Raw genomic sequence first — 18,162 nt, forward strand, 5'->3', positions numbered from 1 at the left:
CATAAAATTGACTCTGATATCAAGATTTGATCGATTTGATCTCAAAAACAATTGATATCTACAAGGTTTTGAATTGAATATTATATTGGAAATGGACTATGCCATTCCACGTTTATGTTGTTCATTTTGTGTTTTTTTTTATTCATTAACTTAAATATTGGTATATATATATAATAGTAGATATAGAAAGACTAGTTATAAAATTATTCTAAATTCTTAATAACTTGTTCAGTGAAATGAGAAGTAGTTGCAGTACCTTTCAAATCACCAGTTCTATTTTCTTTACCAGAAGCAATAGTTTTCAAAACAGCTTTATGTAATCTTTCACCATGAGATTCTAAACCCATATGTTGTAACATCATAACAGAACTTAATAATAAAGCAGTTGGGTTAGCTTTGTTTTGACCTGCAATATCTGGAGCTGAACCATGAACAGCTTCGAAAATTGAAACTTTATCACCCATGTTACCTGATGGAGTTAAACCTAATCCACCAATTAAACCTGATGCTAAATCTGACATAATATCACCATATAAATTTGGCATAACCATAACAACATTTGAATATTTTGATGGATCAGTAACTAATTTTAATGAAGTATTATCAATGATTTCAAAATCTAATTCAACATCTGGGAATTGTTTAGCAATTTCTTTTGCACTTTCAACAAATAACCCATCAGATAATTTCATAATTGTTGCCTTATGAACAACTAAAACACGAGGTTTATTAATTGATCTTGCATATTCAAACGCGTATTTAACAACACGGTCTGAAGCTTCTTTAGTGATTAATTTGATTGATTGAACAACACCTGGAACAACAGTATGTTCAATACCTGAATATTCACCTTCAGTATTTTCTCTAATTAAAACAGTATCAACATTTTCATAAGGAGTTGGATAACCAACAATTGATTTAGCAGGTCTAACATTAGCAAATAAACTAAAAGTTTTTCTTAAAGTTAAATTTAAAGATTTATGACCTTTACCAACTGGTGTAGCTAATGGACCTTTTAATGCAACTAAATTTTTATTAATTGATTCAACAGCATCTTTTGGAATTGTAGTTTGACCATTAATTAATAATGGAGTAACATCACAAGATTCCCATTCAATTGGGATTTTAGCAGCAGCATAGATATCTTTAACAGATTTAGAAATTTCAATACCAATACCATCACCTTCAATAAATGAAACAACATAATTACCATTTGCATTTTTTTGACCATTAAATTTGGCAACTTGAGTTGAATAAGCTCTTCTTGCAAAAGCTGAAGCAGCTGAGTTTCTTAAGATGAATCTTGTGGAAAGCATTGTGATATGTTATGATCCTTTGATTGGAACAATGTGTGTGGGTTGGTTGGTAGAATAAAGGTGTGTTTAAAAGAAGAGTTTAATAGTTTTTGATTTCTTCGAAGCTCAGATTTGATTTTAAAAGCACTTTCGGGACCGAGACAAAAATATGAAAATACAAAAATTGATTATGTCATTGCTTAGATAATTTGAATTTGTGATTATGTAATTGATGATGTAACCACTTTCCGCGAATTTGATTCATTTTCGCGAATTGAATATTTTCGCGACTTTTATTTCAAATTCGGACTATAATAATATAGATTTATACGCGTTTTAGTGAATATTGGTATTACAATACAAGGTAGAGATATACAAGAATATGACTACTAGGAAATCAGGATTACAAGCTGTTCTTGGTGAAGACAGATTTGAACAGATCCAAAAAGTATGGTTTTAATTGGGTTGTTGTATGTGTCTGTATACTAACATTCATATAGTCAAAAGTTTTACTTGTTGGTGCTGGAGGTATTGGTTGTGAATTATTAAAAGATTTGATCTTATTAGGATATGGTGAAGTTCATGTTGTTGATTTGGATACAATTGATCTAAGTAATTTAAATCGTCAATTTCTTTTCCGTCAAAAAGATATCAAGAAACCAAAAGCTTCAACTGCTGTTAATGCAGTGGAAAGTTTTAATTTCCAAAAAACTAAATTAATCCCATATCAAAGTTCAATTTATGATACTGATTTATTCCCATTATCTTGGTTTAAACAATTTGATATCATTTTCAATGCTTTAGATAATATTGCTGCAAGATCTTATATTAATAAAATTGGTTTATTTTTAAATAAGAGAATTATGGAAAGTGGTACCACTGGTACTCAGGGTCAAGCTCAACCTACATTCCCAAATAAAACTGAATGTTATGATTGTGTTCATCGTGAAACTCCAAAAACTTTCCCAGTTTGTACAATTAGATCAACTCCATCACAACCAATTCATTGTATTCATTGGGCAAAATCTTTTTTATTTAATTCATTATTTGCAGAAGATGAAATTTCTTCAATTGATGAAAATTCTGAAAATCAAAATTTAGGTACAGATAATAAAGACGAAATTAAAAATTTAATTAATGAAAATAATGAATTAAATGATTTGAAAAAATCTATCCTTAATGAAAATTTTACTAATAAAGTTATTGAAAAAATTTTCCAAAAAGATATTGAAAAATTATTATTAATTACAAGTCTTTGGAAATCAAGAACTCCACCAATCCCATTAAATGTTTCACAAATTGATTTATCAAAAGCTGGAGATTTAGGAACGGGACAAAATCAATGGACAATTGAACAAAATTTAAAAGTTTTCATCCAATCAACTAAAAATTTACAACAAAGAGTTAAATCAGGTGAAAAGGAAATTGAATTTGATAAAGATGATGAAGATACATTAGAATTTGTTGCCTCAGCTGCAAATTTAAGATCTTTTATATTTGGTATCCCATTAAAATCAAAATTTGATATTAAATCCATTGCAGGTAATATAATACCAGCAATTGCAACAACAAATGCTATAATTGCTGGATTTTCAGCATTATTATCAATTAAATTATTTAATAATGACATCGGGACACAAATTGAAGAATCAAAATCTGTTTATACATCACAAGGGAATTCAAAATTTGTTTCACCTTCATGGTTAACTGACCCAAATCCAAATTGTGCATCATGTTCAATACCTCGTGGTATTATTAATATAGATAATGAAAAAACTTTCCAAGATTTGATTACCGCATTAGTTGATAAATATGGATATGAAGATGAAGAAATTTCAATAAGTCTTGGATCAAAATTATTATATGATCCAGATTTTGATGATAATAAAGAAAGAAAATTATTGGAATTAGGTATTAAATATGGTGAACATTTAAGTATTTCTGATGAAACTGATGTTAAGAAAACTATTGATTTTTATGTTGAATTAAACCAAGATGGTGAAATTAATTTACCAGATTTAGAAATTCCAAATAAACCAAAAGTTGAAGAACAAAAAGATGAAAATAAAGAGGATGAAGATGAAGATGATGATTTTGAATTACTTGATGATAATAATGATGATGTTTTAATCATTGAACCTGTTGAACCTGTGGAGAAGAGAAAAATTGATTCAAAATCTAGTGATGAACATCTTGATAAAAAACAAAAAATTTAAAATATCAAATAGGCCAATCAATTTTAGCTACATATGTATATTATATTAATGAATGTGAAAATTTAATTAGAATATATAACAAACGTACAAAAAAAAAAACACTCAAAACAATTGGAATTGAAAAAACACATCTCTATAGTCTTTCAATACTATAAAACACCTAGCAAAAAAAAAGAGTTTCTAAAAAAAATTGATTAATGATTGTCCTAAAAGAAGAGTAAAAAAAGATAAAACCTAAACTAACAAAAACCAAAAAAACCAAACATAAAAGATAGAAAACACAGAATAAAACAACAAAAACATCATTCTTTTTCACTTCTTGATCTTGAACTACTTCTTAATCTTTTATACCAAGGATCTTTCTTAACCCCTAATAAATCATCTTTCCCCCATCTACTTTCTCTTTCATTACCAAAATCTTCTATAGATGAATTACTATTCCCCGTGAACATTGATAATGGTCTTGGTCTTGAAAAATGTGAAACATGAAATGAAGGTGATGTAGGTGATGTCTTGCTTTTAAAAGAATTTGAATTTGATGAATTTGTTGGAGTTTTAACAATGGGTATTGGGATTGGTTTATGTTTTGGTACTGATATTGATCTTGATCTTGTTGATGTTGATCCACCACCTTCAACTACGTGGTCTATGGTATTTGTTTCTGGTGATGAAATTGTTGTAGATTGTAATGATGGATTTTGGTCTAAATCAGGTGCTTGATCAATTTGGATTTTTGGTGATGTTGATAAAATTGTTTGTTGTTGTTGTTGTTTGGGGGATGATGGATAATCAGAATTTGCAGGATGATAAATATCATCATCATCTGAAGAATCATCATCTGAATGATTTTGATTTGATAAATTTTCAATTAAATTTGAACCTGATCTTGTTCTATTTTTAGTTAAACCAGATGAAGTTATAACACTATGAGGATTATGTTGATTAGATGAATTATTATTATTATAAGCTTTTGGATTAATACCATCAGGTACACCACCTGCACTTGATAAAGATCTTGAATGAGGTCTATTATTTTTATGATTAATTGATTGATTTCTATTAATTGATAATAAATTTGTTGAAGAATTTTTAACACTATTTGAATAAGATAATTCATTAGATTCATTTGTACCTGTTGTATTTGCAGAATTTTTTTCATATTTACGAACATCTGGTAATAATCTTTTAGAATATTCAATTAATAATTCCACAACAGCTTGTGATAATGCATATTCTTCTGGAGTTAAATCATGATTTGGGTGTGATAAAATTGAAGGTTGGAAAATTGCAGCTAAATTTCTTGCAGGCATTAAATTAAATTGTGAATTATCTGCAAACATTGATAATACATCTAAAAGATAAAATAATAATTGTTTTTGAGCTTGAGGTAATTTATCAATTAAGATACGATATTGCTTTAAAGCGCTTCTAAGATCTTTTGCAATTTTTTTTTGTCTTTTTGCAGCTTTTTGCTTTTTTAAAGTTAATTCTTCTGAAGTTAATTCAGAATCACTTTTATCATCAATTGATAAAATTTCACCATTTTGTTTTTGTTGTTTAATTTTTAATCTTTTTTCAATTGAATCATTTCTTGTCTTGATATGTTTCAGGATTCTTGGTCTTGATTTAACAGGTTCTCTAAATTCATCATAAAGTGCAAGTGGTACTAAAGGTTCAGGTAAATTATTTAAAAATCTTCTAATCAATGAAGCAGCATCATGAACAGTATAACCTTCCCAATTTAATTTTCTACCATATTCAGGAGGTGTACTGAAAATATATTGTAATTCTTTAACTCTTCTTGAAGCACCAGCAACTCTAAATATCCCCTCTGTTTGTAAACCTTTATTTTTAAGATAAGAACCACATTTACCAACCAAGAGTGGGATTCTACCATAATGAATAAAATCATTTGGATCATCACTTGGTACAGAGATTAAAGATTCAGCAATCTTGATTGATTCTTCTAATGGTACACCAAAAATTTCATTACCAAACCCAAATTTTTGATTTTGACTAGCCATGAAAAAATCACGTTGTTGTCTTATAAAATCTTCATTTTGAGAATTTGATTGATATGATGAAGAATTATGAGTTGGACGTACATTATTTGAAGATTTTGATTTAAAACTTAAAGTTGGTCTTGTTAATGGAGTTGATGATTGATCAATTGAATTTCTATGTTGATGATTCAAAACATCATCAATATTTTGAGAAGGAGGTGAGTTTAAACTATCATTTGATTGATTTTTCTTGAATGTTTGTTTCCACCAAGATGAAATTCCCCTTGTTGGAGAAGTTTCATTAGATGAAGACATATTAGTTGAAGTTTCGCGTCTTAATCAAGTATGGAATAATCAATTGATGAACTTTGAACCAATTTTGAAGAGTGTTGTGACTTTGTATTGTATGAATATTAGCTTTGATTGAATATGCTCTGACTGAATTGATTTGAATTGAACCGCTGTGTTGTTGTTGTGTTGTTTGAGTTGTTGATTGATGTTTTTTGTTGATGTTTTGATTTTTTTTAAATTTTGTTTTTTTGCCATCAATATGAAATGGAAAACAATGAAAAATGAAGGGAATTATGGAAATTGTTGATAAACTAGTGATTTTTATAATTTGATTATTCAATTGAAATAAAATGAAATGGATTTAAATTGAAATTGAATATTTTAGTTTATTTTACTACTTTTTTCCTGTTTATTTCAATTTTGTTTTCTTCTTAAGTTGATTCTCAGAGTCTAGACTTGCAAATGGCCAATGTTATTTATAGCCGCGAATTCAATTCAAGTGTATACAAATTGCTGGATTACTATAGACAATTGGAATTTAATAGAGAAATAATAACTAGTATAAATGATCTCTGGTCTTTTCATTAATATACTCTATATTATTCCATATCACATTCTATCAACTCTTTATTGTCTATGTTTTCTACTAGTTTCTCTATCTTCTTATGATTTCTGCACTAAATATAGATTTTTTCATTGCATATATGCATATATGTTTTGGCCTAAATAGGTAATGATTTTCATCAAATATAGTAATTGAATAGGTATCCATAAATTCTTTCTGGAGGAAATTGGAAATTGAATAATACCAATTTGGAATGGATTTTGATTGTTTTGGTATAGTGTTCTAGTAATATTGTATTGTATTGTATAGTGTATAGTGTATAATATTGTATAGTGTTGTCTCTTTGAATGTGTCCTCTTTGAATACACTCCATGTTTCAAACTACGTTAATCATGTAAATCTCGTATACTATTGTATCTCTTATCAAACATTATTATTAATTACTATATAAACTATCATACAAAAGAATGAACACAATTAACCAAGCAAAAAGCAACAAGCCACTCAATTCAATTGAACATAATTACCTGGGAAAACACCAGTTTGTCCATTAACTGAACCAGTCCACCATCCATTACTATCTTGAGTTCTTTGAACTATAGTTATAACACTACCTGCACTAAAACTTAAATCTCCTTCAGCTTGTGCTGCATAATCATATAACGCTGTACATGTTTCACCTTGTGGTACTGGAGGTGATATCCCACTAGGTGGTGGTGATGCTAATGTTTGTGCTGGTGGTGCTGAATATGCTTGTTGTGGTTGTTGTTGTTGACCATATGGACTTGCATATTGACCTGTTGGTGTTCCATAAGCTGATTGTGAGGCATATTGTGCCTTTTCATCTGGATAACCTTGTGCTGTATAACCTGGTGTACCTGATGTTGGTGGTGTATAAGCTGGTAATCCTGCATTTGAACCTGTTGGTGATGAAATTGGTGTACCATTTGGTCCAACTACACCAGCTTCTTCAGCTTTACCATAACGTCTTTTGGTTAATTCTAATTTAGCTCTTGCATGACCAACTTTAAAATGTGTTATACCAATTGATGAAACTTGTTCTTCAATATCACCTCTTTTTAAATTAAAAGATTCTTCAATATCTGAATTTAAATCAAAATATGGAATCTTCATATCTTCAAATTTATTATATAATGTATAAAAAATATTTAATTGCATAAAATAAAATGAAACAAATAATGGTTGAACAAATTGTGCTTCTAATTGAAATAAAATTGGTAATTCTTCTTTCAACATATTATTATAATAATCATATTCTTCTTGTGCAATTTGAACATCTGCTTCAGCTTTATATAATTTTTCTTCATCTTTTGGAGTTTTTTCCTTTTTAGCTTCAATTTTATTATAATTATTTAAATGTCTATCTAAATCTAATTGTTTATGAGCTCTCTTTGTAGACATTTTTCTAATCATTTGAATAATTTTTAATAATTCTTGAGCAGGTTTAACAATTTTGGAATCAATTAATTCTAAATCAGGTTTTAATGTACTTTGTAATTCTCCAACAACTTCTCTATATTGTTCTGAAGCTTCAATCCCATCTGGATTATCTTCTGGAATTGTTGAATTTGGATCAGATAATTTCCCACTAATTGGTTTAAAAATTTCTTCCATTGCCTTGGAAAATCCAATTTGATGAGTTAACATACCATTAACTGCATTGAAATATTTTTTTGATTCATCACTTAATTTTTTTGTTTCAATTTCAATTTCTTTAAATCTTCTTTCTGCATCTTCATAAACTGCATCTGATGTTGTTGTACCCATATTAAACCTTTGTCTAAAATTTTGTGGGGCCTTTAAACATACTGTTAGTAGTCTTCAATAAACATTTAATCAATTGATTATATTCATTTTATTCAATGATAATCAATGCAAATTTAAGTATAAACATACCCTATTAATGGCCTTGGTAAAACCTTTAAAACTCATCTTTAAAAAACTTCAATTCAACTCAATTCAACCTTTTGTTTTCCTTCTAAACCAATGATGATAAATATCAATTGAATTCAATCAAAATCAAATTTCAATTTCAATACGTATACTATTCAACTTGTGTTGATCGGAACTGAAAGTTGCCTCCTTTATTTTGGGAAATTTACACTCAAATTGAAATTTGTTACGCCCAGCGTTAAAACTGATTATGTAATCTGGGTGTGGCGGAAAAATAAACATGATATTTTTGGTATTCGTGGAATTTGGTCTGGTTAGTAGAGTGTTAGCTGAGCTAATCTTTTTTTTCTATGAGATGGAAGTTCGAATCTTGCCTAATTTATTTGGGCTTTTAACTTAGTATGCAATTTATTAAGGGTTATTCTAGTATTTTTAAAACTTTTAAGTATCTATACGATTCATTTTAACTCTAGGTTTATACTAGTAATGCTTTTAGTGTCAAAATAAGCGTTTTGGAAAATCGAAATTTTTTGAGATTTTTTTTTGTTAATTTTAAAGTAACATTAAAATTTATGAGGTTATATTTAATTTTTTTTAGATTTTAATTAAGTAAAAAAAGTTATAATTTTAGCTTTAAATTGGATTAATTTAATAGATAAAGCATGATTAAATAATATATATATACTATAAATTCACTATCATTTCATATAAAGTTTTTTAATTATCAAGAGAATAATTTAAAAATTTAGATATACTGCCCTTACCAAAATAGATTATATAGATAAGGATTTGATCAACAATTTGATCACCCTTCAAGTCCTTGAACGATTTAATATACTCGATGTAATACAGAATAAGTGAATCAGCTAATGAGAGTTATTGTCTACATATTAATTAAAGAATAATTTAAGTGTCATTAATTAAAGCTTTAGACCACAGATGAATTAAACTAATAAAGATTTTTTGAGTTAATTAATTATGAGCGGTTATTTGAAACATTGAATTACTCTTCATCATTTTCAGCTTCATCACTTGCAGCATCTTGTTCTTCTTCACTTTCAGTATTTAAATCTTCTTCAGTAGTTGATTCACCAATGTTACTTGTTGATTTGTTATCATCATCATCAATACGAATAGAATATATACCTAGTATCCCAATAAGAAATAAACCATTCACAATAAGATCATAAGTTGATGAACGTTGAATGATAGCTGATAATTCATAACCAATCTTAATAATGATAAAACAAATAATGTTAATTAAAAATCTTGAAAGATCATAACTGCTGTTATAGCTTGCTAAACTTGTTGGTTGTTGTAAATATTGTAAATATGACGTGTGTGTTTGGTTGGGAATTTGGTTAAAAGCTTCTTCCAAATCCAAATCCCATTCAAAATTAAGGTCATCGAATAAATCGTAGGACATTGTGTATGTGTTATTGTAAAAATATAATTATTTGTATAAGTATATGTTTTTTGAGTAAAGAAAAAGTAAAATCATGAATCAAAAATATGGAATTTGAAACTTTGGGATACTATTTATATAGTTTCTAAGATAAATCACTCATTTATCTCAAGGAGTTGTTTTCTGTTTTCCTTATTATAAAATGAGAATTATATACATTTGAGTGGGTATGATATCTCTCCAATGAATCAAATATACTGGAAGAATGAGATGATTTTAGACAGAGAACAATATGATGTAGTTTTTTGAGTGTCATGAAATGTATAGTCAAAATGGAAAAGAGTAACGCTTGAAGTTTCTTTATGAACCAAGATCACAACGAGATGAGAACATAATAGTAGATCAATTTAAAAATAATAATGGATATGTATATGTTATAACTTGTAATTATTCAACTCAAATGGTATCCTCGTTAATTAATGGACTTCAAATATTCTTTAAATTCTCATGGTTTGAACTTTGAGCGTTTGAGCCATAGTTTATTTCAGAAGGCTGAGTGTGTAATAGAAAAAGACATTGATATAATTAGTTATAACGGATGTAAAAAGTTTCCGTATAGCCCATATATCTAGATCAAAGTAATCTGATGTAGCGTAGGCAAATTATAGATCAAATATTTGATCGTCAGATATAGAGATATAGACTCCAATCGACTGGTTGATCATCGAATATCAAAATTAATGAATCTTAAGTAGTTTTAAAAAAAAGTAGTACCTAGGCATTAATAATTGACTGTCCTTAAGTGGATTTCTACATGGTATATATACTTCCACAAAACAACCACTTACGCTTTAAATTTCCCAAATGATATGGAACAGACGGTTTAAAATCAGAAGTTTATATAATTGAATCTAAAAATTGTGTGCGAAACTTCAAAAATTGTGTAAATTTTCATGGAAACTTCAAACAATAAGAAAATAAAACTTCAACGAAACCAAGAAATCAAATAATGGAGTTTGACTCATAAAGGAACCGTTTATTTCATCACAAAGATCCAAAACTCAAGAGCCAAGAACCGCTCTAATGCCGACTTATCCAAGATGAAAGCGCTGGTGTTTTGTATGGTACAGTTACTTGAAAGATTGTGCGGTGATTTTGGTTGTTCAGACGCCATAGTTGGAATATCCGAAGCTGAATTTTGAAGTATGGAGTATGGCTTGAAAGTTGAGAGTTGACAGTAGTGTCAATGTGGTGTCAGACGCCACTATCGCATTTCATCACAGTTTATTCTTCTCGTTAAGTGACAAAGGCTGAGGACTCAAGCGTTAACTTCAATTATGATTGGTTTGTTGCTTCGAAGTTATTTGATTTAGTGCCAGACAGATGTCACTTTACTGTGTATGATTTCATGGCTGTAGCCTGTCAGTGGCTTAATACACGGCATATTCAGAGATACAACATCCTAAATAGCAGATAGCAAGATATATGATTATATACCAATAAAGCTTACAATTTATGGTCTATTCCGTGGATTATGAGAAGTTATGGTATTCCTCATCCACAGTTTTTAAATACCCGTGATTGAGAAGTGATAAGAAATTTCCATATAAGCTTAAAGATATCCAGATTTTTTCAAAAGATAATTAAGCTTACTTATATTCATTAGATTTAAATCTTATTGTTGATTCATCATGTCTTGGCTGACAAAGTTTAAAAGTGAATCTTCTTCATCACAAGATGGTAATGATAATGTTGAAGTATATGATCTATCAAATAATATTAATGAACTAGAAAGGGGGAAACAGAACATCAAAGAAGAAGTTAAAGATGGTAGTGAATCAGATTCCTCTTCTGTTTTTGGTGAAGATCGTAATCGTTTAAAAACTTCACTTCATCAACGTCATATTCAAATGTTGGCTTTAGTTGGTGTTTTCGGTACAGGTATTTTCCTTTCATCTGGTGGTGTCTTAGCTACTACAGGACCAGCTGGTATGCTTATTGCTTTTGGATTAGTTGCCACTATCGTGGGGTTGAATCAAGTTGCTCTTGCTGAAGTTGCAACTTTAATGCCTGTTTCTTCAGCTACTGTTCGTCATTTAGAACAATTTATTGACCCTGCTTGGGGGTTTGCATATGGTTGGATATCTGTTTGGGGTGCTATTATGCCTGGTGAAATTAGTGCTGCTGCTGTTATTGTTTCATATTGGACTGATATTTCTCAAGCTGCATGGATTTCAATAATTATTGTTATAATTATTGCAACAAATTCTTATAATGTTAGATTTTATGGTGAAGTTGAATTCGTATTTGCTATGATTAAGATTTTATTAATAATTGGGTTAATCATTGTTTCAATTGTTATAACTTCTGGTGGTGGCCCAAATCATGAAACTATTGGATTTAGATTCTGGAGAGATCCAGGCCCTTTCAAAGAATATATCACTGTGGGTAATTTAGGTAAATTTGCAGGTTTTTGGAAAACTTTATCAGGTACAGTTTATTCATTTGGTGGTGTTCAATCTGTTCCTTCATTAGCTGCAGAAGTTAAAACCCAAGAAGAACTATATTTACAGCATGTAAAAGAATTTTCTATAGAGTTACTATATTAATGATGATTACAGTGTTGTGTTTAACTTTGATTGTTTCATCAAATGATAAACAAATTGCAAGTTCAAGTGGTAATGCTCAACATTCACCTTTTGTCGTTGCCATCAAAAATGCAAACATTAAAGTTCTTCCACATATTATCAATGCCGCAGTATTAACTTCAGCATTTAGTGCTGCTAATTTATCAATTGTTCAAGGTTCAAGAACTTTATTCGCTTTGGCAGTTAAACATCAAGCTCCAAGAATCTTCCTCAAAACAAACAAGAGAGGTTTACCATGGGTTGGATCTATATTCGTTGCAATTTTTATGCCATTAGCTTATATGAATGTTTCTAAAGGTGCCGCTAATGTTTTCAGTTGGTTTCAATCTCTAACATCAGCTAATTTATTAGTTGGTTGGATCTTCATATCAGCTAATCATATCCATTTATCAAGAGCCATGAAAGCCCAGGGGATTTCAAGAGATAGATTACCACATAAATTTAGATTTGGTCCTCATGCTGCATGGGTTTCAGGTATTGCATCATTGATTTTATTATTAACTGGTGGTTTTACAAATTTTGTTAAAGGAAGATTTGCAATTGCAAATTTTTTCTCGTCATATTTTATCATTCCATTATCTTGGGGTCTTTATTTCTTTTGGAAGTTTTTCAAAAAAACCAGATATTATAGACCTCATGAAGTTGAATTAGATGCTTTATTCCAAGATGTTGAAGAAAATCCTGAAGAACCTGCTCCAAAAGTTAAAGGTTGGAGAATCTTAACATTATTATGGTCATGATTTGTATATATTAATTTTCTGCTCTATGTGTTTTATTATTTGATATTGTATTTGAATTATACTGTTCATGTGATTGTTTCATTTATCTTGGTTTTGGTCGCACATATGATGTAAATATTTTCAAGTTGAATAAATAAAGCTGTAGTATATCCAATTATTAGCGTATATATCATACTTAGCTAGTATAACTTGATCATTATATTAAACTCACGCCTTTCTTTCATGGCTTTAAAAGGCTATATTCCATAATCATTTTCAGGTTCGGGTGTAATATCAAACATATTTTTTTTCGCGGGTACAAAGTTTAAAGGATTTCTTTTGTATTGAAAACATCAACACTTTTGTTTTATGAGATTCAACTACAAGAAAAGATAAAAGGGCGTTTTTGATAGACATGAAACACGGTGATATTTTAGATGGTGATGTATCCAATGGTGTACTAGAGATAAAAAGCACGGTGCTTGTGCTACATCTTCTACAATGGAAAAAAAGGGTCAAACTTCAAGCTGTTAAATGTTATTTGTTATTCAAAATTAAGGGAAGCTAAAACGCTGTATTCATCTGTTCTCTAATTTGGTGTTGATGATTATGGTACTGGGATATGTCACGTTATGAACTAAGGAGATTTGATCTTTAAACAAAGATTAAAATGACGCTGAACTTTATCGTTTTTGTGGTCAAAAATTCATTCAAAATTTGTACATGCAATTTAAGTACATAAGTATTTGGGGATTTTGTTGCTGGTCATGAATAATGGTTAATATAACCAAACAGGTAAAGCAAAAGTGCTGCTGCTGAATCAATATTACCATTAGATTTCATAAGAGAGTTTACATTTACATTTCGTCTCGTCGTCCTCTTGAAGATATGCGAACGTTTAGATCCACAAATTGCTTGAAAAGCATTGACGCTACAGATTTTGAGATTATTCACAGGGGAAACTGTTCAACTACTACAAATGAGATAAAGAACATGCTGGTGATAGTAACAAAGGATGATGAAGAAATTTTGAAGACGTATGTCATTGACATAAATCTTGATACAGAAGATGAAGAATTAGATTTGAGTGTCGTTCAAGCTCTAAGAGAGTATGTTACAATCCAAAACGAAACTGTTGTGCTTAAATATAAAACTTGCATTACCAATCTGGAAAGTCTGCTGAACTACATCAATGAACAGCTCGCCATTGAGATCTTTATTTATGTTGAAATGAAAAGATTACAAAATTTAGTGAACAACCTGGATATTACCACCATACCAGCATTGGTGTTTCTCTTAAATGAACTAATCTTGTTATTAGATTGGTAGTGTCATGGGATTGTCAAGAGGACGACTCCATAAGCTAGCAGGTATAATTTGAAATATAAAACAAAGATTGAGTTTAATTAGAAAAGTGAAAACAAAAAAATTAATATAAAAACCCAGAAAGCAAAAAAAAAAAAATCAAAAAATAATTCAAAAAATTCAACAATTGTGTTTGAAGAAACATGAAAATGATCAATCGACTTACAACTAATTGTCATTTTCAAAAAAGAAATCGAAACAATTCTCAAAAAAATTAAATTAATTAACAAAACTCAAAAAAAATTATCAAAAACCCTTTCACGTATCATAATTATACGTGAAAAAAAACATTCCTTTTCATTAATTATAACACATTCTCATAAACCTTTTCACTTTATCCTTGCCATACATTTTTTTCATTTACTTTTCACATTTCCTTTTTTCATTTACTTTTTACATTTCTTTGATTAATTCTTATTTTATTAGATCCCTATTTTCCCATTTGAGAGCCTGGTTAATTCTCTACTAGTGTCTCAATGATGATGGGTTTTTCCCCAATTAGTGTTCAGTGATCATGAAAATTTTAATAGAATAAGATTCGATACTTTTGTAGACATTAAGAGACAACTTCAGATAAAACCTTCAACACCCGATCACACAATTGGTATATTATTGATTTGATCTTCTAACCATCAATTCTTCTTCTTCATGAGTATTTGAAGATAATAGACGACATAGTTAGCTTGACCAACATGTTTGGAAGTCACATTTTTGCTGAAAAAATTTGATGGATATTAATTTTGACCACTTCATGAAGCACCTGCACATATACCAAATATTTCAAATACCATTAGAGGTCTCAATCAATGGTTAATATCCATGGAGAAATGAATCAGGATCGAGAGGAAGGAATTTCAGGAAACTTCTAGTTCCTGTTATAAATTTGTCATGAGAACATTGTTTCAAAAAGTAATACAAAAATGAGGCATTTGAAGAGATAGGTGTTTTTGGCTTATTGATTGAACGGCCATGAGAACTTTATAATGGAGAGAAACTAATCTATGATATTAAACTCAGCTCAATATTTAGTTTAACTAAGCTCTGGTTCCCAAAAAGTTGAACTAATGAGATCATTGTGAATTCTTTATACAAAAAATCGTATTGTTTTCGTTCGCAACTAGTAGACGTTATTTAAGTGCCTTTCCGCTTAAAACCGATCGGGCGAGATCTGAGAATTTTCAAAGTGGGCCGAAAGTTGGATAAAAAATTATGATATTCAGCTAGCTATAAAACAAAACAATAGAATAGTACCAAAAGAGACCATATTTGCCAAACTTTACAATGTTAAGAAAAGCAGAGCATACTAAAATAAAGAACCGCTTATGATTTCTTGAGCTGTGAGATACTGGATATGTTGTATTTATTATTTATCAGGTACATTTTTTTAGAGCTTGAACGCCACAATTATTATATGTATCCACAGCTTGTCTTTCACCAGAAACGCCATTATCATGATTTAATCAAACTTTAAATGTACTGAGCTTTAACAGTAAACATGCAAATTGGGTAAGATGAGTAAGATAATTATAGGAAAGAGAATATTTATTGTTGATTCTGGAAGTCATTTTTATTAGATGCCAGTTATATCAGGGCTTGATGATAAAAGATGTGTGGACGTTGATTGAATTCTTAATGTATGAAATACTCCACAGTAAATATTAAAGCTGCAATGGAATCACGACGTATCAAGAGGCAATAACAAAATTTTGGTTTCCGCTATTGCTCGTAATGCCTTACGAAACTCAAATATCATGGAATACCATATAAAGATTCACTGATCCACCAATATCTACAAAGACAAAAAATGTAACACTGGTCACACCTATTCTGTTAACAATGAGTATAAACAAGGATAATGTTAGCTCAGAAGTATCAAAAATCGACCATGGTGTTGACACACATTCAATAAACAGTCAGTTGAACCATAATGGAGATGATCCAGAGAAAGATGCAGGTATAGATCACCAATATAGTATAGGAAGTGAATCAGATGGATCCTCCATCTTTGGTGCGGATCGTAACAAGTTGAAACCAGCTTTAAAACAACGTCATCTTCAAATGTTGGCCTTGGTTTTGGTCTTTGGTACAGGTATTTTCTTATCAAGTGGAGGGGTCTTAGCTACAACAGGTCCTTTGGGGACATTAATTGCATTTGCTGGTATAGCTCTGATTGTTGGGTTAAATCAAATGGCTCTAGCTGAAGTTGCTGCTTTAATGCCAGTAACAGCTGCTACTATTCGTCACTTAGAACAATTTGTTGATCCTGCTTGGGGGTTCGCTTATGGTTGGATTTATGTCTATACAATGGTTGTCCCTGGTGAAGTTAGTGCTGCTGCTTTAATTATTTCATATTGGTCTGATATAAACCAAGCAGTTTGGATAACCATTGTGATTGCTATCATTATTGCAATTAATTCATATAATGTTAGATTTTATGGTGAAGTCGAATTTGTGTTTGCAATGATAAAGATTTGCTTATTAATAGGGTTGATTATTGTTTCTATTGTTATTACAGCGGGAGGCGCACCAAGTCATGAGACAATAGGATTCAGATTTTGGAAAAAATCAAACATTTTCAAAGAATACATCACTACAGGTAGCTTGGGGAAATTTGCAGGGTTCTGGAAAACTTTCACAGTTGTTGTTTATTCCTATGGTAGTGTTCAAGCTGTACCAAATTTAGCTGCTGAAGTTAAAAATCCAAGAAGAACTGTATTTACAGCTTGTAAAAGAATTTTCTACAGAGTTAGTATATTGATGTTGATTATAGTATTTTGTTTAACTTTGATTGTCTCTTCTGATGACCCTAAAATTGCCAACTCATCAGGTAATGCTAGCTCTTCCCCATTTGTGATTGCAATGAATAATGCAAAAATCAAAGTTTTGCCACATATTGTCAATGCTGCTGTTCTTACCTCTGCTTTTAGTGCAGCTAATGCTTGCATAGTCAACACCTCAAGAGCGCTATTTGCTTTGGCTGTTAAACATCAAGCACCAAAAGTGTTTTTGAAAACAAACAAGCATGGAAATCCTTGGGTTGGAAATCTGTTTGCATTTGCATTGTTACCTTTGGCATATATGAATGTGTCAAAAAAAGCAGCTGATGTTTTTAGTTGGTTTCAAGCTTTAGGTTCTTCAAATTTATTACTGGGCTGGATATTAATATCTGCTAATCATATCCATCTCAAAAGAGCTATGAAGGCACAAGGTATACCAAATGAAAGATTGCCACATACTTTGAGGTTTGCAACACCTGCTGCTTGGATTTCTGGTATTTTTTCATTCATCTTGCTTCTAACTGGTGGATTTGCAAATTTCATTCATGGTAATTTCCAAATTTCAAGTTTTTTTAGTTCTTACTTTGTTATTCCATTATCTTTATGTCTTTATTTTGGATGGAAATTTGCTAAAGGTACAAGATATTATAGACCACATGAAGTTCAATTAGAAGCGCTGTTCAAAGATGCCGAAGAAAATCCAGAAGAACCTGCCCCAAAATTAACTGGATGGAGGTGGATAACGCTTCTCTGGTCATGAGTTTTATCTTTAGACTACATAAGCTCCCATATTTCTTGCAAGAAATTCATTAATTAATTTAATTAACCGTTGTTTTTTAACCTAATAGTTTTATTTGTAGATGTCAAGTGATAAGAATAAACTTAATAATTATCATGCAAACGAACAAAAAGTTCATGACGTTATCAGAATTCAGTACCAATATTGATACCAATACCATTTAAA

The 18,162-nt window shown here is 30.1% G+C and overlaps 8 protein-coding genes across 8 annotated transcripts; 4 read left to right on the top strand and 4 right to left on the bottom strand.

Moving 5' to 3' along the window:
• Positions 1–203: 203 nt before the first annotated feature.
• Positions 204–1,316, bottom strand: IDH2 (isocitrate dehydrogenase (NAD(+)) IDH2; the record flags this gene model as incomplete). The annotated part of the gene is made up of 1 exon (XM_011276128.1): positions 204–1,316. The coding sequence occupies one exon, from the start codon at positions 1,314–1,316 to the stop codon at positions 204–206; it is 1,113 nt and encodes a 370-aa protein (XP_011274430.1).
• A 361-nt stretch (positions 1,317–1,677) lies between these two features.
• On the top strand, positions 1,678–3,511 carry UBA2 (E1 ubiquitin-activating protein UBA2; the record flags this gene model as incomplete). Its single annotated transcript, XM_011276129.1, has 2 exons — positions 1,678–1,714; positions 1,803–3,511. 2 exons carry the CDS (start codon positions 1,678–1,680, stop codon positions 3,509–3,511), a joined length of 1,746 nt encoding a protein of 581 aa, XP_011274431.1.
• Positions 3,512–3,813: 302 nt separating this feature from the next.
• On the bottom strand, positions 3,814–5,829 carry SAC7 (GTPase-activating protein SAC7; the record flags this gene model as incomplete). Its single annotated transcript, XM_011276130.1, has 1 exon — positions 3,814–5,829. One exon carries the CDS (start codon positions 5,827–5,829, stop codon positions 3,814–3,816), a length of 2,016 nt encoding a protein of 671 aa, XP_011274432.1.
• Positions 5,830–6,874: 1,045 nt separating this feature from the next.
• On the bottom strand, positions 6,875–8,158 carry RVS167 (amphiphysin; the record flags this gene model as incomplete). The annotated part of the gene is made up of 1 exon (XM_011276131.1): positions 6,875–8,158. One exon carries the CDS (start codon positions 8,156–8,158, stop codon positions 6,875–6,877), a length of 1,284 nt encoding a protein of 427 aa, XP_011274433.1.
• Positions 8,159–9,287: 1,129 nt separating this feature from the next.
• BN7_3283 (uncharacterized protein) lies at positions 9,288–9,710 on the bottom strand (the record flags this gene model as incomplete). The annotated part of the gene is made up of 1 exon (XM_011276132.1): positions 9,288–9,710. The coding sequence occupies one exon, from the start codon at positions 9,708–9,710 to the stop codon at positions 9,288–9,290; it is 423 nt and encodes a 140-aa protein (XP_011274434.1).
• Positions 9,711–11,380: 1,670 nt separating this feature from the next.
• Positions 11,381–13,077, top strand: BN7_3284 (putative amino-acid permease; the record flags this gene model as incomplete). Its single annotated transcript, XM_011276133.1, has 2 exons — positions 11,381–12,179; positions 12,311–13,077. 2 exons carry the CDS (start codon positions 11,381–11,383, stop codon positions 13,075–13,077), a joined length of 1,566 nt encoding a protein of 521 aa, XP_011274435.1.
• An 867-nt stretch (positions 13,078–13,944) lies between these two features.
• Positions 13,945–14,385, top strand: BN7_3285 (uncharacterized protein; the record flags this gene model as incomplete). The annotated part of the gene is made up of 1 exon (XM_011276134.1): positions 13,945–14,385. One exon carries the CDS (start codon positions 13,945–13,947, stop codon positions 14,383–14,385), a length of 441 nt encoding a protein of 146 aa, XP_011274436.1.
• A 1,872-nt stretch (positions 14,386–16,257) lies between these two features.
• BN7_3286 (dicarboxylic amino acid permease) lies at positions 16,258–17,958 on the top strand (the record flags this gene model as incomplete). Its single annotated transcript, XM_011276135.1, has 1 exon — positions 16,258–17,958. The coding sequence occupies one exon, from the start codon at positions 16,258–16,260 to the stop codon at positions 17,956–17,958; it is 1,701 nt and encodes a 566-aa protein (XP_011274437.1).
• Positions 17,959–18,162: the final 204 nt, after the last annotated feature.

The sequence above is a fragment of the Wickerhamomyces ciferrii genome, contig 00088 (assembly GCF_000313485.1).
Source record: "Wickerhamomyces ciferrii WGS project CAIF00000000 data, strain NRRL Y-1031 F-60-10, contig 00088, whole genome shotgun sequence".
Taxonomy (NCBI): Eukaryota; Fungi; Ascomycota; class Saccharomycetes; order Phaffomycetales; family Wickerhamomycetaceae; genus Hansenula; species Hansenula ciferrii.